The 26,251-nt window shown below is 37.1% G+C and overlaps 2 protein-coding genes across 3 annotated transcripts; both read right to left on the reverse strand.

Moving 5' to 3' along the window:
* Positions 1-698: 698 nt before the first annotated feature.
* On the reverse strand, positions 699-4,313 carry LOC111368093 (putative late blight resistance protein homolog R1B-23). 2 transcript variants are annotated; one of them, XR_002697948.1, is made up of 2 exons: positions 1,537-4,313; positions 699-1,019 (listed from the first exon to the last, which is right to left on the reverse strand). XR_002697948.1 is itself a non-coding variant. In XM_022989287.1 (2 exons), exons 1-2 carry the CDS (start codon positions 2,418-2,420, stop codon positions 992-994), a joined length of 912 nt encoding a protein of 303 aa, XP_022845055.1. In that variant the 5' UTR covers positions 2,421-4,306; the 3' UTR covers positions 699-991. The 2 variants fall into 2 exon arrangements, 1 of the variants encoding a protein (XP_022845055.1); XM_022989287.1 differs by having other exon boundaries at positions 1,537-4,306.
* A 16,833-nt stretch (positions 4,314-21,146) lies between these two features.
* On the reverse strand, positions 21,147-25,146 carry LOC111368094 (putative late blight resistance protein homolog R1A-10). The gene is made up of 3 exons (XM_022989288.1): positions 24,561-25,146; positions 21,757-24,037; positions 21,147-21,446 (listed from the first exon to the last, which is right to left on the reverse strand). Exons 1-2 carry the CDS (start codon positions 25,005-25,007, stop codon positions 21,797-21,799), a joined length of 2,688 nt encoding a protein of 895 aa, XP_022845056.1. The 5' UTR covers positions 25,008-25,146; the 3' UTR covers positions 21,147-21,446; positions 21,757-21,796.
* Between the last annotated feature and the right edge of the window lie 1,105 nt (positions 25,147-26,251).

Consider the following 26,251-nt stretch of genomic DNA (forward strand, 5'->3'; position numbering starts at 1 on the left):
TCTATTTCCAATTGCCAAAGACTGCAGATGGATAGTTATAAATGAACATAATAGCTATAAAATATTATTGCGCTATCCGTCATTTCCTTTAAGTTGTCACTTGGTGATTTCCATAATGGTCAGTTTGGCAGAATTTTAATTTTGTTGCTTAACTAAAACGGAAAAAGCCATTTCACCAGATTGATTCTACCCGATTTTGTACAGATTCTTCACAATGGGATGAGTCCCATATGCTCTACATTTTTTGTAATTAAAGAATCTTTCATTGTCTTGAACAAGTCTACTAAACCCATAAATGCTAACTTCGTAATTGTAATAATCTGTACTTGTAATGAAAAGAATTTTGTTTGTTGTGAGGTCTCGATCTTTGATCTATTTCATAATGTTTTGGTTAAGTGGATGATTATTTCAATAAAGAAGATAAATTTCACATGTGTAGTCTCCAAAAGATTGGTTGGAAGAGTGTGTGTAGTTGGACAAGTCATTAATTATTTTTAAGAAATTAGAATTTTTTCATGTCTGATTTATGAAATGGAAAGTTAGAAGGCTGCTTAGTGAATTCATATGGTATTATAAATATATGTATTTTGGAAAATTGTATGGGTTTTCCTTCTTTTTTTTTTTCTTTCTTTTTTCCCTATGTATCAAATTTTAGAAATGAAATTGAGTCATGCGATTCTAATTTAAGCTGACAAGCAACCACAAATATGGTAATTTCGTAAATGCATAATAATTAAGTACAACTGAAAGATAGCTGAATAAAGAACAGTTACAAGGACATCATAAGCATCCATCAAAGTAAACTAAAACATGAAAGCTTAATAGGCAAATTATTAATCCCGCAAAAGAAATCAATCTGTAAGGCAATGCTTGAAAGCTCAAGATAGAATCTGCAAGAAGGCACAGATGGCTGAATAACAAACAAACCAAGGATTGGGCCAAGCTCCAATTGAAGAATGTGGTTACTGAAGCCCATAACCCAGAAGGACAATTAAATCTTCAACCCAGGGGCTGAAAGCCTGAAAAATCAAAGACGAAAAGGTAGTGGAGTGGGTGGAGGGAAAAAAAAAATCTTCTTATTTATTTATTTTTTATTTTTATTTTTAAGCCATTCAGACAATTCTTACATTACAGATCAAATTCAGTTGATTCAACACAAGTGTTTGAGCAACATAATTAATTTTTATATGAAGATTAAGACATTTTTAAAAAAAAACATAAGACAACATAAGTATAGAAGCAGTTTATCATTTGTTTGTAATATTCTTCAGGTTTTCAGTTAAAAAAACAGTAGATGAACCATGTTACGAATTTTAATTAAAATGAGCACGAATTTTGATTTTGTTAAGGTGAATCTAAAAAAAAACAATGTAAGAGTTGTAAGAAAAACAACTTTACTGGGATTAAACCGTAATTAAATAGTTGTGTTTGTTTTGAACACTGCCAATTCAAAATAGAAATTATATAATCATTAATCCCACCAAGAAAAAAAGAAAGAGGAAAGGAACACAAAAACAAAGGAAAAGAAAAACTAACCAGTTCTCCATTGCACCAATAATAAGAACTCGAAGACTATCATTTCCCGAGTTCTCTTGTTCCTCTTGTATTTGATTTGCTGAAGTTATGACAGAACTACCACAGTGAAAAACCTCAATGGATTGAAGAGTTGGAATTTCTCCAATACCACTAGGGATCTTCAGATAATAGCATTTCTTAATCACTAGGCGTTGAAGTTCCGGGAAGTGAATGCTGTCAGCTAACCACTTCTCAATATTAGTTTCTTCAAGTAGCAGAACTTTCAGTTGAAGAAATTCTCCTTCATCTACTTCCCATATAGAGCCTATGAACGGTTCGTCCTTTAGTTTGAGCACTTGAAGATTGGGCAGCGAACCGATGACCTTCATTTCTTCCCAATCACGGTGTCCATAAATTAAAGTTAACTTTTTGAGTGAATGAGGGAAAAATTGATTCTTTATGGAATGCACTGACCAACATTGGTAGGTTAATTCTTCAAGTTTATGGAGATGCACAAAATTATGCCCATCCTCTAATGGAATTTCGTCACACACTCCAAGCTTCTTTAGATTTGGAATTTTTTTGAGAACCTCCTCTGTACATCTGAAATTCTTTATCATGGTGAGTGTTTGTAGGTTTTCTAGAACAATAATAGGATTCTCCCTCTCATTTTCTGCACTAGCTGGATGATCAAGAAGTATTTGAGGCTTAATCACGACATGCCTTAACTCTTGCATTTCCCATATTTTTGAGTTCAGAAGACTCCAATCCCCATCCTCTATATACGTAACAATTAAGGTTTGTAGGTATCGAAGTTTGCACAAAGATGGAAAAACCATAGAATTATCAAACGCTGGGAAATAGAGGTACCGCAAGCTAACCAGTTGTTCCCATGCAAATGACATGCAAGCGGGATAATAGTAATTGTGGAATACTCTGACAAGCCTAAAATTTGAACTTTCTATTGTATCTGAAAACTTTCCCCACGTGAAAAAAAAAAAAAGACCGTGGTAGAAAACTTGGCAATGTTTCAGCTACAAGGTCAAGCTTCATTTCATGAGGAAGACCAATCATATGACGTGAAGTAATATCTTTTGACTCATCGAGGAGATAACAGTCAGTGGGGTGAAAAAACATCTCCTTTTTAGATTGTCTCATACACAAATCTCTCAATAGATCATGAATCTTGAATGTTTTGATTTTGCCCATGTAGTTTTTCGTACCAACCAAAATAAGATTTCTGTCTACAAGATCCAACAAATACTCCTCCGCCACATCTTCTAAGCTTTTAGATATTATAGGCTTTAGAATTCCTTCAGCAACCCATAAACTCACAAGTTGGAAAGCACTAATGTCAGAATCTTCTGGGAAAATTCCCATGTAAAGTAAACAACCTCTCAAATGATGAGGCAGATGTTTGTAACTTAATGATAGTACTTTTAAGCACTGTTCATCATTTGAAGTCAATGTTGAGTGCAAACTTTTCAAAATATCACTCCAATAATGTTCTGTTTTAATGGCCTTTGAAAGGAGCCCCCCAATCACAACAATTGAGAGTGGAAGCCCTCGACAATTTTGGGAAATTTGCTTCCCAATTTCATCTAGTTCAGGAGGGCAACAACCCTCACGGCCAAACACCGTGTCACAAAATAACTTCCAACTTTCAATGTTGTTTAGAAAACGCACTTGATGAAGTGGAGGACAAGAGTTGGCATGATCAGCAATCTCCTTTAACCTAATAGTCAATATGATTCGACTTCCATTACTGTCATTTGAAAATAATCGTTTCACATCATCCCACGCCCTCTTATCCCACAGATCATCTAGAACAATAAGGTATCTCGTCTGGCTAAGAGTCTTGTGTAAAAGCCCTTTTAATTTGTCACTAGTCGCTTGAAGCCGCATATTGTCAGGAGCATTTTCATGGAATCTAAAATGTCTAATATAAGTTTAGACTCATCATACTCTTGATCATATTCTTGAGATACAGTTACCCAACCACGAATATAAAAATGATCTTTAATAGATAAATCATCGTATATATTTTTGGCCAAAGTTGTCTTACCGATTCCACCCATCCCGAGAATGGAGAGAATTTGAAGTTTTGGTGATCCCATAATCAGCCGAGTCCTGATCTCCTCGAATTGATCATCAAGACCCACCATCGTGCTCGCGCCACTGAGAGTAGGTTTTGATGAGACAGCACCCAATGAAGTCCTTGGCCGCAGATCTTGTATGCGAATCTCGCCCTCAACCTTCATCACCTCTTCCTTAATGGAATGGATTTCTTCTATTACTTTCTCTAAGTCCTCATTGAAGGTCATGCAGCTCTCAGCCGGCGGCGTAAAAAAGGGAAGGCAGCCCAGCGCCTTTTTTACGTTAATGAATCCAATAATTATTTTCATATGTAAAAAGCAAAAAAATTCGAAAGGACTAGTCCCGTGCAAACTTGCTGATTCTGAAAGAAGTCCATCCACCAGGTGCGATTCAATGGTATCTGCTGCTCTGTATGCTACATCTCTGATTTGACTTTCCAAACGTTCTACTTTGTCATTATCTTCATGTAAAGAATTTTCAAGAAAATTCTGTAAAAAAGTAGCTTCTTGAAGAAACGTTTCAATTTGCTGTTTATCCTGATCAGGAATCAGATGGTGGTATAGGTTCTGCTCAATTGTGTTAGCTAGAGATGTAAGGGCGGCAAAAGCCATTTCTGATATCTTCTCACGATGCTGAAAGACAAAAAGTGTAAGAAATGAGAGAGTTGGGGTGTTCAGCAAAATTAGACCCACAAATTAATATAAGAATTGTTACCCCTAAAATAAAGAGCAACTTGCGATTTCTTTAATTGAATAACAGGCTGGCAAGAAGAATTTTACAAGAATATTGGTTGCATGACAATTTTTTGATAAAAATTTTAGTAGATAAAGTTGAGAAGATGTGATTAAAATTAATCCGTTTCACGGTTCATAAAATTTCATCGAAGTTATTCTTCATAGTTATAAATACAATCATGCTACATATTCATCAATATTTGACACTTAGTTTGACACCTATGTAAGTTGACAGGTTTTTATACATTAATTTTAACATTGCCTTTTCCAATCAATGATCAGATTTTTTTACACATACAAAAATGTCAAATAAGGTGTACGCAGTTTGTGTACAACTAACTTAATTCTTTTAAATTTGTCGTCCTTGACTGATAAAAGTACTTATTACAATGACAAGAATAATGAAAGAAAACTTTAAATTATACTTTTTTTTTTTCTTTTGTCAGGTAATAGTTACAACGTTTTATACCCTAACCTTGATCAAACAAAAACCGAATGGAGCCACTGTCAAAGGAGAGCATTATCTCTATCATGTCATGATGATGTCTTCATATGACGTCTCCCATAATCCCAGTTTCAACCTTTATCGATAAGGTATTGGGTCAAAGTACCGAGCCTACATGTTTGGGCTTTTCAACACGCAGACTCGTTTTACCAAGTCAAGGGGAGGCCTTAGCTTAGTTGAAATCGACTTCATCAATTGTATTCATTTTCTTCTTCAAAGAAGAATTTAAAATTAAAAAAGGAATTATCTTGAAAAATTTACATGCTTTCATATTCGAGTGGATGTCCACCGCTAACATATTTAAGCAAAAAAATCATTTCATACGTTGGAGTCTTAATCGAGATGAATAATCTATTTCCAATTTTTAAGTTAGGTGTGAATGCAATTGCCAAGGACTGCATATGGAAAGTCATAGATGAAAATTAATAGCTATAAAATATTATTTCTGTTGACATATTTTCCCAAATCGAATAGTCCAAGGAATGAAGCCCAATTGAAAAATTCCCAAATCAAATAGCCCAAAAAATGAAACCCAATTGGGCAATTCAGGATAAAGGCCCAGACAAGGTTGTTAATGAATGCAGTGGAAGCCCACGAACACAGTATTATCATCACCCAAACTTGCAAGACGCCCAAGATCTGAGCGTATGGAGTGCCTTACAGTAGCCCAGAGCGATGACCCTGTTCTCGCCCATACCTTGAAATCGCCCAAGATCTTAGCAAAACATAAAATATTATGGTTATCCAGAAATGCAGTTATGGAAGCAGTTATTGAGTAATCTTATCACATTCCACAATTCAAGGAACCCAGTTGAAGGCGGTTGAACGACAAAGAGTAGTGGCAGCAATTAGAGACGGCAGTTCCACGACAAGTTAGCCACCATAAAGAAAGTGGGTAGTTATAAAGTAATCAAGCAGTTTCCAAGCGGTTTGTCACGAAAAAATCATCAAGGGAATATAAAAGAAAGAGAAGACATAGAGAAAAGGACCCCGAATCAAACACTCTCAAACAGAGAATATGTAAATTCAATTTCTTAGTTTAAACTTAAACATTTCTTTCAGTATGTGCTTGCGCCCCTTGGAGGCATTCTGTTTAGTTCCAATTGTAAATCATCTCCAATAAAACACCCATTTTTGGGACTTTATCTCAAGAGGTTTGTTCCTTACACAATCGTCTGATCCCTTTTTAATTATTAGCGACCACCATCACAAAACAATTTGGCACGCCCAGTGGGACCTTGGTGTTTGATGTTGAAGATACAAAAGGTGAAACAATATGCCTCATAAATCTGATAAGGAAGTAGCAAGTCAGGGAGGAGTCCAGTCTGTGATCGAGCGATATGAGGAGCAGCAAAGCTCTCCACGAACAGAGGGACAGAGTCAGAGCAGTCACAGAGCAGTCACAGTCGTTACGAACCAATGATAGAGTTGAGTCCTCGAACCATGCGTGCATTGCTTGGAGAACTCACACAGGATGTCATTGAACAGGTAAATCTACGAAATGTTCATAATATGGAAAGATTTACCCAGAATGGGAATGCACATTATGAAAACATGGCCAAACAACTGAATACATTAAATGAAATACTGAATAAGTTAGTAGGCCAAATTTGTCAGCCAATTGTGCCTATTGCAAATCACTTTCAAAATAGGACAATAGTGGGACATAATGCCCCAGTTCTAAGTCCAAATAAGGGGGATAGAACCACCTTTTGGTCCATCTACCTCAAACCAGGGAATGGTGTAAGGCCAAATCAGAATAGTGGTAATGGTACATCTAACTTGTGGGGTAACCTAAATATAAGAGACAATGTCCTAAATAATGGACAGAATACCCCACGTGTCAGTGATGGAATAAATATTGGTAACAATGACCTAAATCATGACAACTTTGTTACCAACCAAGGACCAAATATCAGGCCTCAGGCAAATCAATCAACCAACCAACTTGTAGGAATTCCATATGACCTCAACGTCATGTTGAGAAATCAAATTATGGAAATCGTACAGGATCAAATGGCTTTTGAGGTACGTCCTGTCATTAGGTCGACTTACACTAAGTCATACCCTAATTGGGTAGACCAAGCATATCCATGGCCTAGAGAATATAAAGTGCCAAAATTATCATTATTTACCGATTTAGGAGAGGTGTCTACTCTAGAACACATAGGGCGATTCACACTGCAGAGTGGTGAAGTAACCGACTACCATAAAATGAGGTTGTTCCCTAGTTCATTAACAGGGGTAGCTTTCTCTTGGTTCATCAATTTGCCAGCGAACTCTATTCAAACATGGCAACAATTGGAGCAATTGTTCCATGCTCAGTTTTATAAGACTGAGTCTGAAATTACTTTGGCCAATTTGACGAATTTACGTCAAATGCCAAACGAATGGGCAGAAAGTTTTATTCAAAGGTTCAAGACAGCAAGAAGTAAATATTTTGTACCTTTGCCCGAAAAGGAGTTTGTCAAAATCGCTCAAAGTTGTCTGAATTTTAATTTGAAAAAGAAATTCCAAGACAGGGAATTTCCTGATCTTTTTCAATTGAGTGCAAACGTGATTATGTATGAACGATTAATAAGAGAAGAAGAGCAAATGAAAAATTCTAGCAAGGGGACTTATTATAGAGACCCAAATTTTGATGTTCATACCATTGATGACGAGTATTACGATCAAACCGAAATGTGCTTGGCCGAATTAATCAAAGGAGACGCATATACTTGTCCTATAATGGCTAAGCCTAGATTGTCGGGTAAGGATGAGCCTATAAAAGATGAAAACAAAAAGGCTAGAACGTTCTCGTTCGACGTAACCAAAGCTGACCTTATATTTGATAAACTATATAAGGATAAGCAGATAAAACTGAGCGATAAACATAAATTGCCAAACTCTGAACAAATCAAGGGTAAAAAATATTGTAAGTGGCATAATGCATGGTCGCATTTGACTAATAACTATTTGGTTTTTCGCCATGTGTTACATGACACCAGTGAATTAGGACGAATTACGTTCGAGGATAAGAAGAAGATGGCAGTGGATGAAAATCCTTTTCCATAGCCACTTGGGGTGAACATGGTAACGACTAGTTTCAAAAACACGTTGTCAAAATTCAAGTTGGTTATAGATGACGGGGAAGAGGACCCTGGGCCACATCCCAGTGTCTTTGAACGTATCAAAGGGAAGGAGCCCAAAAATGATGAAGACGTCCTGTGTGCAAGATGCAAAAGAGAAGTGAGTGCAAATACAGAGAAACCAGGGATATGGCAGCATCACCATCGCCTAGTTTTTTCCCAAACGCTCAGCCTGGTAGAGGGCGAGGTACATCATTTTATAAGGGACCGCCTTTTAAGAGGCAGTTCAGGCCAGTAAATAATGGGAGAACATTCAGGCCACAACCTCGGTAACCAAATGTATGACATTCGTTCCAGTATAATGCAGGAAGGGTGATACCCTTCAACGAGATGACTAGAACCCAACAAAGGCGTTTTCAACGGAACTATGGACGAATGATGAGGCAACAACAGGGAATGCCACGTCCTAAAGCACCTAAACTACTCGAGTTAGTCAATCAAAATGTTCTCAAAGATAGTGAAGAGACTGGTGTAGGTAATCAATGGAAGAATTTTCAGAAACTTCTTCTGAGAGATCGAAGTTTGAGCGAGACAGAAGAGATGGAGAAGATCCAGATCAGCTCCTTACTATTCAGTTCGGTACGTTACCTCCTGTCATGGCTAATAATTATTTACTGGCCAATGAGTTCAAGAACAAAGAGAAAGAAGAAGAAGAAGAAGAAAGGGAGGATAACGAAGAAGAAACATGTGTGCTGGAATGTGAAGAAGGTCAATCTTCTAGAGGGGCCTACGATAATGAAGGGGATGATGGTATAACGGACATCGAAGAAGAAATTGATCTGGAAGCAGAAAGAAGAAAGAGAGGGGTATCGCACAATACTCTGTTGAAGCAACTACATCGAGAGGGGGTTCGTGAAATGGACTTATTGGGGGAACCGTCTGGGCGTTCTTTCGATTATTACGTGCTGTACGGGACGCCCAAAAGGAAAAAGAGAGTTCCTCGCTCTGAAAAGTATGGATCACCTCCAAGAATAATGCCTCCTCCCACAGGTTGGGTATCCGAAGAAGAAGCATTAGAAAACAGCAAAAAGGAAATTCAAGAAATAGAAGCTCAGTGCGACATACTGCATGTTGACTTATCACAAAAGGATAACTCGACAGAGGACAAATAGGAAGTGGAAATAGTTGCTGTCGAAAATGTTATTTTTAAGAGACCAGCCATGAAGTTAACTAAACACTTGAGGCCATTGTACGTTAAAGCTTTAGTTAACGGCATACCTGTGGCAAAAGTACTTGTTGATAATGGAGCAGCTATAAACACCATTCCATCTAGGATGATGAGAAAATTTGCAAAGACAGAAAGTGATATGATTCCAACGGAAGTCATCCTTACAAGTTTCAATGGAGGAGCAACTTTAGCTAAAGGGGTTATGCCATTGGACATAACTATAGAGACAACTACTAGGACCACAGTCTTCTTTGTAATAGATGGTCCTACTAGTTACAATGTGTTATTAGGAAGAGATTGGATACACGGAAGTCGTTGTATACCTTCATCGCTCCATCAATGCCTGATTTTTCGGAATGATAAGGGTGAATCAGAAGTGGTGCTGGCCGATCATAGGCCTTTTGTCGCAGAAGCAAACTCAGTGGAAATGTTCATGTACGAAGGAAATTATAGACCTGTCAGAGTAGTCCAAGATGGAGAAGAAACTCAAATTGTTGCACAGAGTGAAGAGCCATTTTCAGAATATGCACTCACTGAAATGTTCAGTCAAATGAGGCCAAACATAGTGGCCCTAGAAGAGCTAGAAATTGGCAAAAAAGTAATCAAGGAGTTTTAAATGAGTTCTAAGCAATAAAGGCAAATGGCCGATGTTCAGACATTCAAAGCCAAATTAATGGCTTTCAATAAAGAATGTAAGGACAAGACGAAAGAAGAAGCAGCCTTGGAAACATTGAGAGACGAATTGGCAGTGTTCGAGTTGGAACAAAATATTGGCCGAGAAGTCAACAAAGTGGATTGTTTAGAAGAAGAAGTGCCTATAAGGGAATTGGACGATGAAGTAATGAGGATCACCAAGCCTGGATACGCTCAAGCACAGGACTCTCTGATTAAAGTGAATATTGGCAATGAAGGAGAAGATCGCCCAATATTCGTCAACCAGATACTCGGTCAAGAGGTTAGTGATAAATTAATCGCTTTATTAAAGGAATATAAGGATTGTTTTGTTTGGGAATATGAACATATGCCTGGTTTAGATAGAGGTTTGGTGGAACATAGATTACCAACCAAGCCAAATTTTAAACCTCATAAACAACCTCCTAGGCGTTTTGCTCCTAATGTATTCCCTGAGATTAAGAAAGAAATAGAACGATTATTAAAAGCAGGCTTTATTAGAACAGCCAGATATGTCGAATGGTTGTCCAATATCGTGTCAGTACTAAAAAAGAAAGGTAAATTAAGGGTGTGCATAGATTTTAGGAATTTAAGCATAGCCACACCCAAAGATGAATATCCAATGCCCACGGTAGATTCTTTAGTAGACTCGACTGCCGGACACGTAATGTATTCCTTCATGGATTGGTATTCAGGATACAATCAAATTTAAATAGTTGAGGAAAATATACACAAAACTGCATTTAGATGCCCTGGGTCTTTAGGATGTTTTGAATGAGTAGTTATGCCTTTCGGCCTGAAAAATGCAAGAGCAACTTATCAAAGGGCGATGAACTTGATTTTTCATGATATGATAGGCAAGTTTGTTGAAGTGTATGTAGATGATATAGTGGTCAAATCCATTAAAGAAGATGACCATTTTGAACAATTGAGATGTTCATTTGAGCGAATGAAGCAATATAAACTATAATTGAATACCTTGAAATGTGCATTTGGTGTTAATGCAGGAAACTTCCTTAATTTCTTAGTACACAAAAGGGGGATTGAACTTGATAAAAATAAAGCGAAGACCATTTTCGAGGCCAAATCACCTAGCAATAAAAAAGAATTGCAAAGGTTTCTAGACCAAATAAACTTTTTAAGACGCTTTATTTCTAACTGTGCAGGGCGAACTAAAACTTTTTCGCCGCTTTTAAAGTTGAAAAATTAGGACGAATTCATCTGGAAAGAAGAGCATCAAAAGGCTTTTGAAAGCTTAAAGACATATTTATCAAGTCCACCAGTGTTGGTGTCACCAATTCAAGGAGAACCAATGAAAGTGTATGTATCGGCTGAACAAGAATCAATAGTTGGAATGGTCGCGCAAGAAGACCAATTTGGTGAAGAAAGGGCGATTTACTACTTGAGTAGACGGTTAACAAAATGTGAATATAAGTACTCTGTCATTGAAAAATTATGTCTTCCATTGTATTTCACGTGTACGAAATTAAGGGCTTATTTACGGTCCGTAACCGTTTATTTGATTTCTAGAGTAAATTTGGTTAAGTATATGTTCTCTCGCCCTATTTTACATCAAAGGGTAGGCCTTTGGATGTTAGCATTATCAGAAATCGAAATACAATACATACCCCAAAAGGCAATCAAAAATCAGGCTTTGGCTAACTTTTTGGCCGATCATCCATGCCTTGACATGCCTGAAGAAATTGAATTAGAAATCAATTCATTCGAATTAAAACCTTGGGTTTTGTATTTCGATGGATCAAAAACCTCTAAAGGTGCAGGAGTAGGAGTAGCATTGATAAATCATTTAGGGATTTGTTACAAGTTCGCATTCACTTTGGATAGGATGTGCACCAACAATCAAGCCGAATATGAAGCCTTAATCGTGGGCCTAGAATTAATGATAGATATGGAAGTAAAGAATGTGATCGTTAGAGGCGATTCTCAATTGGTAATTCACCAATTGATTGGTGATTTTAAGTGCCAAAGTGATTCTATTATAAGTCAATATGAAATCTCCCAAGAGTTATTGGAAGAATTCGACCAAGTAGAGCTTCAATATGTTAATAGGATATTTAATGACGTAACAAATGAGTTGGCCCAGATGGCCTCAGGGTATTCAAAGATTTTAAATTGGAAATCTACATATGAATATGGAGTAATATTGCAAGTAGTCCAAAGAAGGGTGAGAAGGATTGAAATTCATTGCATACAAAATGGAGATGCAATAGATTGAAGGACAGAGATTAAAAGGTTCCTTAAAAAACCTAATAAAGGAGATAGTAGAAAAATGAAGTTGCGTTTGCTAAACTATACACTGATAGATGAAGAGTTGTTTAAGAAATGCTCTAATGGTATATTGCTAAAATGTGTAAGTTTGCAAGAAGCCAGGACAATCATGGTTGAGGTGCACGAAGGGATATGTGAAGCTCATCAAGCTGGCCAAAGGATGAGATGGATAATTATTAGGAATGGATATTTTTGGCCCAAGATGGGAGAATCATGTGTTAATATGCAAAGAGTTGTCTAGCATGCCAAAAGCATGGTCCAATATAAAGGGCGTCAGCAAGAGAGATGACACATATTATCAAACCTTGGCCGTTCAAGGGTTGAGCGATAAACCTAATAGGGAAGATTTATCCCACATCGTCCAAGCAACATATCTTTGTTATAGTTGCAACTGATTTTTTTCACTAAGTGGGTAGAAGCGATACATTTAAAAGAAATCACCCTAAAGAGTGTCATAGAATTTATCTGTGATCATATTATTTATAGATTTGGGATTCCACAAACTTTGATGGTAGATCACGGAACTTCTTTAAATGGAGATCAAGTGAATAAATTCTTGAGCGAGTTTGGAGTTAAAGTAGTGAACTCCACACCATATTATGCTCAATCCAACGGGCAAGCAGAATCTTCTAATAAGATTCTAAAAAATATCATAAGAAAAATGATAGATGAAAATGTCAAATATTGGCATGAATGTCTAAACAAGGCCTTATGGGCTTATAGGACGTCGCCTCGGTCAAGTACTAAAATTACTCCTTTCCAATTTACTTATGGACAGGAAGCCGTTTTGCCTATGGAAATCAACGTGCAATCGATCAGAGTGTTTTTGCAACATAAGTTAAGTAATGATGATTATACCGAATCACTAATTCAAAACTTATTGGAGTTGGACGAATTAAAGTTGGACGTCCTAGATAGATTGCAAGTTCAAAAACAAAGGATGGCTAAGTTTTATAATAAAAAAGTTATAGCCAAGTCATTTAGCCTAGGCGAATTGGTTTGGAAAAAAAATACTCCCTTTGAATAGCAAGGATCCAAAATATGACAAGTGGTCGCCCAACTGGGAAGGGCCATATAAAGTAAATAAAAGCCTATTATTTGGAAGATTTAGATGGCACCAAGCACTTGAGGTTCATTAATGGCAAATATTTAAAAAAATATGTTCTTTCCTTATGGGAAGGTGAACAAATAAAAGCGTAATCAAATCGCGTTGAACGATCGTATATAAAAAGGGCCAGAACGAAATACGTTCAAATAAATCCCTTTATTATCAAACATTCATTACAAATTGCGAGATACAAAATACTAAATGCTCTATAAGCTACAATTGAGAGTAAACTAATCTCTCGATCGATCGCCAAGTAAGAGGGTGAACTGACCTTGATTGCCATCCTGATCGCACTACTGCAAAAGCAGGCAGAGAGGCCGAGAAGCACTCTCAGCAAGCAAAAGGGAAAAAAGGCACCCTCACATCGCCTGCCTAATCGCATTGCTGTAATAACGGGCAAGGATACTGAGAAGCACTCTCAGCAAGCAAGGTGGCTTGACAGGCATTCTCAAAAATTGTCTTCCATTATTGAACTCCTTGTAAAGAACATGGAGACGATGGGAAGAACTTCGCTGACCAAAGAATATTTCCTATATCTCCCATATCAAAGGTGACATCAAAACAGATAGCCAAATGGGCGGATCAAATGATCCATTTCTATGGAAGACGAAAATTTTGGATCGATTGTTGAAATGCCAAACGATGGCAGCAAAATAGTTTTTGAAGAAAAAAATGGAAATGAAAATGAAAAGTGCGAAATATACGTGCATTTATAGGGGCGTGAAGATGAAGAGACAGAATATGAACGGCCATATTCGTGCCTAGTAATTGGAGTCAAGTGGCCCAAAGTCTTGGGAAAAGAGACAGAAATACCAAGAGAGAATGTACATGAATTTTATCATAAAGCAGTTAAATGCTTGGAGGGTTGACAATTAAGAACAACGTCAATTAGCACGCAAGTAGTCAAAATAGTCGTTCATTAATGATAATGGCTGCTGTTACATTCAAATTTAGCAATGACAGTTCGTACGAAGTTACAAAAGGAAAATTTAAGGTATTAGATGTCTTAATTACAATTCACCCCAGGTCGATCGAATTCTTTTCCTAAGTCTCCCCCAATCCTCGCTCTGCTGAGAATAAGCGACATTTAATTCAGCTACAAAATCATCATCAACCTCCAGCTTTTTGTGCTGCTCGACCAAAGACTTGGTTCGCTCAATTCCTTGGGAAGCATTACGCTTTTTGGCAGCCATTCTCGCCTTACAGCCGTCCATTTTTGCTTGAAGCTCTTTCATCTCTGCAACCAAACTTGTCATCAAAGAGTCTTCAACCATAACTTTGGAAGAGATTTCTTTCAAGTCGTCCTCGGCTTTGTTAATCTCTAGAAGCAAAGACTCTCTTTCAGATGCAGCGCGAAGATATTGAGTACTTCTGGCCTTCAGTTCAACATTTTTGGCCAGTAAAGAGAGGATGTCAGAGTGGACAACCTTTAACGTCGCTTTAAAATCAGCAAAAATATTGAGCGACGGAAGTGTCAGTGCTTACGCCAACTTCGCCCTCAATAGCTCAAGCTTATCCTTATGTTTAGCAGCACTAGCCTGACCGATGTCCATGTCCATAAAAGATACATACTCAAATATCGACTACTTGAGGAACTTCATATCTTCCTCTGAAGAAGCAGAAAGACGACCGGTTGAAGTAGGGCGAGACGTCTTGACTTGCCCCTAAGAAGTGAACAAGTCTTGGATGGAACGTACAATGTCATCAGCACCCTGCAAAGAAAAATGCCAACATTGAGGGCTTTCACTACAATAAACGAAGTGAAAATGAAAGTGAAGCGAAAGGTTACCTCATCAGCAATCTTGGGAAGTGGCATATCACCAGTTGGCTCCACCACCTGTGGAGACTTCCCCTTATCTGGGCGAGAAGACTCTGCCACAACGGGCAGACCCAAGGGAGCCTCTACAGAATTCAAGAAGCAACAAATCAGAAACCAATAGCACAAGCAAAGGTAAAACATCAAAAAATGTATTACCTTCTGGTTCGATGTTTGGGGGGTCGACGCCCTAGGAAGAAGGTGGCTCTTCCATTCGCTGTGATGAAGGTTTCGGGAATGAAGGTTTCTCTTTAAGCACAGTCCCTTCATCAGCTGATTTGGACGAAGCAGCTTTAGCAGAAGATGATGGAGCAGGAGCTGCCAACACCAAAGCCTTCAAAGGAGAGGCAGAACTTTTCTGAGAAATTCAAGTAAACCATTAGCACATAGAAAGGTTTCAAGTAAACCATTAGCACATAGAAAGGTATGTTTGTGAATAAACAGAATTCAATTACCTTTCTCCTAACGATGAGAGGAGCGTCATCATCATCATCATCCAAAATAGGAGATGCTGAAGTTGGCCGTTTGCGGCTTAAGGCACTCTTAGCTGCAGTAGCCTTAGCAAGTAGAGAAGTAGATGGACGAATAGATTGTTTAGCACGAGCAGGGGAGGATGGATTCCTAATGGACACAGGGGTGACCAAAATAGGAGAAGTGGAAGAAGTGTTTGGCTGGTCCAGTGAATGGAAAGCACGATTGGCATCAATTGCAAACAATCTGCGCTTCATTGATGGCCAGAGTTGTTCAAAAAGGGGATGGATGGCACGACTAGAATTAAAGGGGGCTAATGAAAATTTACTCGTCAAAAGAATGTCGCGAGCATCTATAACTTATGCCTCTGCCTTATTAATGGTGTGAAAGTGGTCTATCAAATTTCTTGAATAGTAAGGAGGAACGGGCCAAGTTTGGCCAAAACCAAGTTGGCAAGCAAAAAATTGGGGAGCATATATTTCAACCCCAGCTTTGGCATTGGTTCCAGTTAAAATATCATGGAACAACTCCTTCCCAGTCAAAAATTGAACCCAAACGAGCAGAGAGGCGCTCGCACTGTCCAAGGTGGATGGAGCTTGCACATAATCTGGAGTCAAATGAGCAGGAAAAGGAAAGAAGGAAGGAATTGAATTTAAGGTATAAAGAATGAAAAAATGTCCCTACTGAACATATTTACAGGGCTCAATGGGTCAATGGCTAGCCCATAGCAGCTAGTAGAACGAAGAGACATGGATGGAGCACCAAGTGATGGGAAATATGCTCTCAACCACAGTTGAGTGAACCAAAGAGGCCCACTGTCAGTGGGAGATGTACCATTCTTCAATTGAAATTGAAGAGAAACCATGCCTCTATAAAGGGCAGCCAAAAAGAAGGAACACAAATTTAAAGGCCTACCACGCACCAATTCATGCGCTATGGGTAAGTAACTCATGGAAGGCTTCATACTTGGCACGCAAAGAATATATTTATATAGCCAAATCTGAAGAAAGGCCACACGCTCAGCATGGAAGGTTCAGCGCTTGAGTGATTATAATAGCCTTGCAGGCTTGAGTAGGACTCAGTGAGTTTCTTGTCAAATTTCGGGGCTACACCGGAAAACAAAATACCAGGAAAAATGGTGTCGCCCAAAGGTGAAAGATTTACTAGGGCCCCAACATCCCTTAAAGTAATAGACACGGGACCAAGAGGGAAAACAAAAGTATTATATTCAGAAGACCAAAAACTTAAAGCAATAGGAAAAAGCACTAGGTCAAAAATTGGGGGTTGAAGAGCGATTTCTAATAAATCAGAAATCCTAGCACGATCAAAAATCGCCTTGGTAGGACCATGGTCCACAAGGCGAGCATGCCATCTAAGAAAAATAATATCAGATTTAGGCCAAGTGCAAATACCTTTTTCGCGAATTGACCTCAGCGGCAAAGAGTTCAGGAACGGAGGGCCTTGAGTGCAAGGGAACAGCTGGCCCACCGCCACTTGTTCGACGGCTTCGGCGTTAATGAATGATGGACCCAGATAGAATTCATTGAGTTCGGCATTGGCTGGTGCAAGGAAATTCGGATTTACATATGGCCGAATAAGGATTTGCTGGAAATCTTCGAAGTTAAAAGAGTCATCAGATTGGGTTTGTGGAGCCGCCATTGGGAACGAAATACAGTTTTGTTAAAGTTTGCTTGAGAAACACAGCAGAGAAGCAAGAAGATGAACAGTAATATTGCGAGAAAGAAACGCGAAATAATGAGGCGTGATTTAATGATGCGATGAAATGGCGTATCTTTGGGGTTTATAAGGGTTTGTAACGTCGTACCTTTTCAGGCTATGGAAGGAAATAATGATTGAAATTCTTGGGAATTTCAAATATTGCTAGAAAACACAAAATAAATATGGCAAAGATTAATAATTAGTATTAATTCTGCCATATTGGGGGGTAATTGTTGACATACTAAAAGTGCAGCTCAAATCGAATAGCCCAAGGAATGAAGCCCAATTGAGGAATTCCCAAATCAAATAGCCCAAAGAATGAAACCCAATTGGGCAATTCAGGATAAAAGTCCAAACATGGTTATTAATGAATGCAGTGGAAGCCCACGAACACAGTAACATCATCGCCCAAGCTTGCAAGACGCCCAAGATCTAAGCGAATGGAGTGCCTTACAGTCGCCCAGAGCGATGACCCTGTTCTCGTCCATACCTTCGAATCGCCCAAGATCTTAGCAAAACATAAAATATTATGGTTATCCAAAAATACAGTTATGGAAGTAGTTATTGAGTAGTCTTATCACATTCCACGATTCAAGGAACCCAGTTGAAGGCGGTTGAACGACAAAGAGTAGTGATAGCAGTTAGAGACGGCAGTTCCACGACAAATTATCCACCATAAAGAAAGTGGGTAATTATAAAGCAATCAAGCAATTTCCAAACGGTTTGTCACGAAAAAATCATCAAGGGAATATAAAAGGAAGAGAAGACATAGAGAAAAGGACCCCGAATCAAACACTCTCAAACAGAGAATGTGTAATTTCAATTTCTTAGTTTAAATTTAAACATTTCTTTCAGTACTCATGTGCTTGCGCCCCTTGGAGGCATTCTGTTTAGTTCCAATTGTAAATCATCGCCAATAAAACACCCCTTTTTGGGACTTTGTTTCAAGAGGTTTGTTCCTTACACAATCGTCTGATCCCTTTTTAATTGTTAGCGACTACCTGCACGAAACAACTTCACTATCAGTCATTTCCTTTAATTTAAATGTTTTTTGCATCTAATTTGAAGGTTGGTGATTTCGATAATGGTCAGTTTGGCAGAATATTAATTTTGTTGCTCAACTAATAACATTGACTCTATGGAGCCTTTTTAAATTATAAGTGGACAACTCATGTTCCCTCCATTCTTTATAATTAATAAATCTTTCATTGACATAAAAAGTTTGTTAAAATTGTACGCCCCTGTTTAAGCCCTATTTTTGGGTCAAAATATATTTTGAAATAATATTTTATTAGAGAATGTATGGTTAAAAAATAAAAAAAAAATTTAATTTACGTGTAAAATTTGTTTACAGGAGAATGCGTGGTTGGAAATGAGTTCTGAAAAAATGGGAGCCAAACATAGACTAATATAAACATCATATTTGTAATAATCTGCATTTGTGATTAATAAAAAGAATCTCGTTTGTTGTGAGATCTCAATCTTTACTGCATTTGTGATTAATAAAAAGAATCTCGTTTGTTGTGAGATCTCAATCTTTAATCCATTTTATAATGTTTTGGTTAAGTGGATGAACATTTCAATAAAGAAGATAAATTTCACATGTTCACATGTTTAGTTTCCAAAAAATTGGTTGGATAAGTCATGAAATACAAAGTTAGGAGGCTGCTTAGTGGGTTCATTTGGTCTTAGATATTTTATGATTTTTTTGATAGAAGATTTTGGAGGGAGCGAGTGCTTGGAATTTGTTTGGTATTTTTCATTTTTTATTTTTTAATCCGAATTTGGAATGCCAAATAGTATTTGAAAACTTTCGGGGATTAAATTTTTAGCTGAAAAATATTTTCAAGTATCATGTATTTTCAAATTAAGAAGTAGGCGTGAAGGGACTGGCAAAGGGTGCATATGGAAAGTCAATGATTGGTTATTCAAGAAAACAAAATCTAAACTTGAAATCGTTTGGACATGGTTAGTTTAGCAGAAATGATAAAGAGTTGAGATTTATGTTTACCACAAAAATAACCACAGAAATATTGCTCTAGACGCTTCTTTCTATGGATAATGATGTCAATAGAATGGCAACAAATCTAAACTCGAAGTAATTAGGACGGTCAGTTTGGTACATATATTGTTGAAAAGATGAGATTATGTCTACCACAAAAGTAACCACGAGAATATTGCTCTATAGATGCTTCTTTCTATCGACAATGATGTTTGGCAACAAAAACTAAACTTGAAGTCATTTGGACATGGTCGATCTCACACAAATGTTGAAAAGTTGATATTTATATCTACGACGAAAATGACCGTGAAAATATTGCTCTAGAAGCTTCTTTCTTGGATAACGATGACAAAGTATGCATCAATACTTGTTTTTGCTTACATTGATCGACAGTGGGTATTCAGACGAAACACACACATACATTCATACACAATACTTGGACTATTGCCATGCTTATATGCCATTTGGTATAATTTTAAGGTCTTGATAATTCTCTTTTGAGTCCGAAGGGGAGGGGGTTTTCTTCAGGGCTCGGGAGATGGAATAGAGAGGGCCCTACAAGTTTTGAATTCGCCGCTAGGGAATTCACACGAAAGAGAATGAGGAATTCTCAACGAAAAAAGTGCTCTCTGAATCGAACGTGAAAGTCGTTTTCAGAGCTTGACACCAAAATGTAGTATAGAGCCAAAATTTGTGATTCTCTTGTAACACCATCTTCAACTTTTCCACACTAAAAAGGAAGTGTTCCTCAATATTCTAAGACACTTTGCTCCGCCCAGCACAGATATATATAAGGTGGATGATGAAGTATTAGCTCATGAACTCTTATAAAATTTTGGCGCAAACGGCAGTTTATTTTACTTCTAGCTCATTTTGGACCCCTTTTTGGGACTTGTTCATGCCTACATTTATATCCTAACTCTCTTAACACCTCAAAGCATACCATAAACATTTAGGTATTTTAGATATCAATTGAAAAACACCATAATCAATCATCTTGGTAAGAAATTAAGAAAAGGTTCAAAGAATTATTGAAAATCCAAGTTTGAAGATTTTCGAGTTTATTGGGTTTCACGATAAAGATTGAAGAGATTTATTCCATCTTTATGTTCCTAGAATAAATTGGATATCTATGTCAAATTTTTCTTGTTTTTATTCATTCACCATGTTTCTAGGCTAACTTATATGTTAGAAAGAACAATATAGCTAATGGAAATCCACTCATTTTTAAGTCATTATTTTAAGATTTTCTATTAGATATTTTGCTAAATTGACATGGTTGACTTTTTTTTTTTTTTTTTTTAGCTAACGAGAATTAAATTGCATGATATATGTTACATGTTAAATCGAGAGATCACGTTTTAGAACATTCAGTCTTACTTTTTATTAATTTGTTGCTAAATTGAAATATTTTCGCTTTATTATACGGTTGTCCTAAGCTCTTATGCATCATTTTATAAACTATTAGTCGAGAAGAGGAAAATTTGATATGTAAATTAGTGAATACAAGACTCCTAACTATCTTTAATTGATTTATACCTCAAAACATGATATCTCCTTCATTATTAATGTGTATTCTATTTAGATAGAAAAATTCAAATTAAAAATCAAATTTTCTATCATAGTTAATAGGACGATATTGTACTCATCATTTCATTAATGGAAAAAGATGGAGTTACAGGGAACTAGTTCACAGGCCCCCGCCAAATGAGAGAGGAGGTGAAGGCGGGCCCTACCTTTTTTTGTTTTGTTTTTTTTTTTTTTTGTTTTTAATCGCTGTGCGACCCGAGCCCCAACATGGAGCTCGATTCTTCATTAATTGTTGCAGGATAACGTCGAATCATTGAAAGCAAATCAGATGGAAGTATTACATACGCAGTTTTTTGCCACTTCAAACTTCAGGCAGTGTTAACAGAATGTAATTGAATTTTCTGTCAATATGAATTTTCTTCTTAGGCAACTATACAAACAATTCCTCTGTCAAACACGGAGAGAGAGAAACAAGGTCAAGTGAAATCAGGAGTATGACACTTCCAATAAAGAGAAATCAGGAGTACAACACATTCAACGAAATGAAATAAAAATCTGGAGAGTTCAACATACAGCAAAATAAAGGGTTCAAACGAGTGCAAAATGACTAGGAAGAGGTGATATGTCTCCATTTATCTATACTTCACTTATTCAAGATCCTTGGCATTGTTATTCCTCGAATTATCTTCCTGCAAACATGGTTGAGTGAAACATATCAAACAATGCTGAAAAGTTGTCGTTCTTCATGTATATACACGCATGATTCATATGTGAAGTTTCAAGGTCACAAACTAAGAATAATATAAGTTTGTTCATCTAATTCTTCTCTAAGTGTCTGATTTAATTTGTATCATCCAGACTATTAGATCAGACAAATTAAAGCTGTTGTTGTATTGCCATATATGAAGAATTTATTAAATCTGGAAATTCATATGAAAATTTTGCTCCTCAAACTTATGGCAGATAGAAATGCCAAGTCAACAGAGAAAAATGTATTACCTTTGAAGTTAGAATTTTGAGTTTGTACAAACGTCGGATATCATTGACCCTCATCAGGAGGAAAAATGGAAAGCTTAAATTCCCTGCCTTTATTGGTTTGCTGGCCTTGCATCGCTTTTTTCAGCTTCTGAATTTCCATGGCAGAAGCAGCTGCTGATTTGTTGGTACGGTGCAGATCAATTATCTGGAGGCTTGAAACATCTGCAAGGCCCACTGGAACTTCTCCGAGCTTACTGCAGTGTCTAAGATAAAGAGACTTGAGTCTTGGGAAGTGACGAGCAGAAGCCACCCAAGTAACTAAATTTGTCCTTCCCATTTGCAAGACTTTGAGAACACGAAAACCTCCATCCTCTGCCTGCCACCTCTCTCCATCGAATGCATAGTCTCTCAACTTCAGGATCTCAAGGCTATCCAACATTCCAAGTGTAGACATGTGCTTCCAATCAAGACGGGTGTTTTCAAGAGTGAGCTTATTTAGCTTGGGTGGAAATTGGTACTTTTGGGGAAACCTAGCTATTTTTCCTTCAGATGGCGGCTTAGGATGTACGTCATTCAATAGCTTCAGATTTTCAAGATAATCCAGTTTTCCCACAATGTCAAATGAGTTCAAAAGATTAGCTAGTGGGCCACGAATACCCAATTTCTTTAGGTTAGGAATCCTTGCAAAGATGTCTTGTGTACAACTTTGAGGAGATAGTGTAGAAAGTGTTCTTACATTTCCATTTATCAGAGAACCTTCTGCATTTGTACTTTTATTAGCAAGAAGAGGGACCGGCAGAGATGAGGATGTATTGCTATTTGTTTTTAGATGCCTCAGTCTCATCATCTTCCATATATCTGCTTTGATTTCTAGAGTTCGTGATGACGTTTGAACTATAACAGTTTGCAGGTTCCAAAGTCTGGAAAAGGTTTCAGGAAGAATCTTGAAATGACACGAGAGAACGAGATACCTCAAATGAATCAGTTCAGTTAGGTCATTAGGAAAACGAGGGAAATAAATGGCTTTACCATCTAACACCCTGAGCAATTCAAAGTTTCCAGAGATGGAAGAAATATCAGCAGGAGGCAGGTCAAAATCATCAGAGGAGAAACACAAGAAAGACCGAACATTGGGACCAATTGGTTTTGAAGAGAGATAGCTATAAACACAAGAATGAATACAAAGACGACGGTGCTTTTGCCACTCATGGTCAGACGGTGAATATTTACTTGGATCAAACTGTTTAATTTCGTGGAAAAAATTTTCTTCGGCGGCTTGCATCCTGCAAAACACATGTAGCATGTCATGGACATGACATGTTTTTATTTTTCCATTCAATCTCCTTTCTCCAACCATGACCAAATTCCTGTTGACAAGATCCTCTAAATACTCCTCTGCTCTACCCTCCAAACTTATTCCCTCAATTTCCTGTATGAACCCTTCCGCGATCCATAGACGAACAAGTTTCCAAACTGGGATTTGGAAGTCTTCTGGAAACATCCCAAAATAGAGGAAACAGGCTTTCAAGTGATAAGGCAAGTGATTGAAACTCATTTCTATAAAATTGGCCATGGTTTTCTCCTGGTCAGAAACTATATACGCATCCACACTTCTAGCAACATTTTTCCACCAATGAATTTCATTATTATTATCTCGTAGAATTCCTCCAATCACCACTATCGCGAGCGGTAATCCTTTACATTCTTTGGCAATATGCTTTCCGTCCCCTTCCAACTCCTCGGGGCATTCCTTCGAGTGGAGTGCCTTCCATTTGAGTAGCTCCCAGCTCTCTTTATCATCTAGAAAACGCAAATCATGGGGCTCCAAGTTGCGTTTAGCATGCCTAGCCACTGTCTTCATACGAGTGGTTAGTAAAATTCTACTCCCGTTCTTCTTGTCCGGAAAAGCAATTTTGAGACCATCCCAGGCCTCATTAGACCACACATCATCCATGAAAATTATATACTTCTCTTTCTCCAAAACATGACGAATTTTTCCAGCTAATTCCTCATCATCCATCTTATACATGTCATCACTCGGAGGATCAAAATGTCTTAGAATATTGAGGAACACATCCTTTCTACTATATTCTTGAGAAACGAAAACCCACACACGATTGTAGAATTCATATTTTATGGTAGAATCACGAAACATCATTTTAGCCAGGGTTGTCTTACCAAGACCAGGCATACCAACAATTGATATAACTTCAAGTTCCTCCGAACCTTCAGTGAGAAGTTTGATTACTTTTTTCGCCTCATCTTGAAAGCCCACCACGTTGTCTTCCTCTACAATGGGAGCCTATATTACAGTGAAAACGGGTCATATTTTGATGACTATAACGAATTGTATATTTGTCCATAATCTATATTTTAATATATAGACATGTCAAAATCCATTAATATCATTAATTGGTGAAAATTATTTGAGAGTAGACTTTTAGAAAGCTCTGTGAAACACTCCTTTCGCTTAGTAACGATAAGGGGAATAAAAAATTTAAATCATATTATTAAAAACTAGCATAAAATGAATCAATACTTTAAACAGCAAAGGAGAATTAAATTCGGTGAACTAAATTTTTGTTGTATATATGCGTAGTATTCTGCTTCTTGTGAACAAAAATACTCATGTAATATCAAGAAATGTACATACAAGTATTATTATCCAAGTTGTTATTCTTAACGCCTTAATCTAAATGATTAAAAAGACTAGTAAAACATTTTTCTAGTATGAAACCAAAAAAAAAAAAAAGGGGGAGGTAAATGCAATCTAAAGCTTCGATATTGCAAATTTAATTAGAGTAATAATGGCGTAAGTGTTTTACCTCTCTCTTTTTAGGGATTCCGGCAAATCCCTCCCCTTCTTGCTGCAGGGCCTTAAGTATAAACTCCTTCTTGTCGTCGTGTATCTTTTTCACCTCAGCGCTGATGGTCTCAATATCTCTCCCCACATTTCGACGAGCTTTGGTGTGACCCAATTTTTTTATAGTCTTCTCAATGCTACCCTGGGCCTTGCGTGCAGCTGACTCAGAAACAAATCTGTCTATAATATCTTCCGCCTCATATACAACGTCTCTGATTTGGTTCATTGTAGTTTTTAAGAAATCATTCTTGTTACGGATTTTTGCAGCATCCTTGAGTAAGGCTTTGAACAAATCAATATTTTTGTACAGAGAATTCACCTGTTCCTTCACGTCAAGAATCAGATGAGCATTGTATAAAAGCAGATCTTTCAGATTTTGCAGCAGAAATTCTACAGAAGCTTCCGCCATATTGTGTTTTTTCTTTTTTCTTTCTTTGCAAGGTGGAAAAGTTGAAGATGGTGCTACAAGAAAATCACAGACTGCAGGCTCAGCTACACCAGGTGGTGTGAAGATGTGAAAGTTTCAATATGTGGAATTGCTTTGGGAAACCTTGGTAGGGCTTATTTGTGGGGGCCACGTTGAATGGATAGCCTGCAATTCCCAGACAAACACGACATGATTGACTGTTGGAGAGTTGTGACAGGTACCCAAATCTAATTTCCCAGTTCACCCTTAAAATAAATGGTGGGAAGTTATTTAAAAGTTAAGGGGGTGTTCTCTTTGTGTTTCAGTTTTGTGTTTTGAGTTTTGAATTCATTTTGAGTTTTGTATTTTGAGTTTTTGTTTTGAAATTCTTGAAAATGCGTTCTTTTTGTTAGTTTCTACTCGACAATATAATGTAAAGATTTTAGCTTCTTCTTTTTTTATTTTTTTTGGGTCCATTTTTAATATAGTACTTTCTATTCTTTAAACTAAAATTATCTAATGTCTTATTGCTTCACTTGTTGGGCATGTTCAAATGTTAGAGGCTGTTCTTTTCGTGTTTCAATTTTATAGTTTTGAATTTTGAATTCATTTTGGATTTTCTGTTTTGAGTGTCTGTTTTGAAATTACTGAAAATGTATTTTTTTGCCATTTTGGAACCATTTCTCGTGTTTTCAATTTTTTCAAGTTTTACACTGAAAACGCCCAAAACGACAAAAAAGTCGTTTTGTGTTTTCTTCACAAATTTTTTTCGTTTTCGAAAACGTTTTCGAAAATTCGTTTTCGAAAACGGGAAAGAGAACACGTTTTCACCGTTTTGAAAAATCGAAAACAGAAAACGACCCGAAAACGGTAAAGAGAACAGGGCCTAAGTGCTTGTTTGATAAGAAATTTGATAATGATTTTTTGATCATTAAATATAAAAGTGGATTTTACTTGTGAGAGAAAAGTTTAAAAATGATGGTTGAAATAGTGAAATAATGATCAAAAATGACGATTAAAATAGTGAAATAACGATTAAAAAATAGCCAGATTATTTTTGGAAATTAGTTTCGAAAAATGAGGATGTTTTTGACCTTTTGAATTTCAACGTGTTTTGCAACAATTAAAAGGCTGGCACAGTTCTGTCCACTTGTGATTTTTTAACAATTAATTTACTGTTTAAAAAATAAAAGCTGGCAAAAAGTTGGAATAATGGAAAACACAAATACAGCAAAAAAAATTAGAGA

The sequence above is a fragment of the Olea europaea genome, chromosome 18 (assembly GCF_002742605.1).
Source record: "Olea europaea var. sylvestris chromosome 18, O_europaea_v1, whole genome shotgun sequence".
Taxonomy (NCBI): domain Eukaryota; kingdom Viridiplantae; phylum Streptophyta; class Magnoliopsida; order Lamiales; family Oleaceae; genus Olea; species Olea europaea.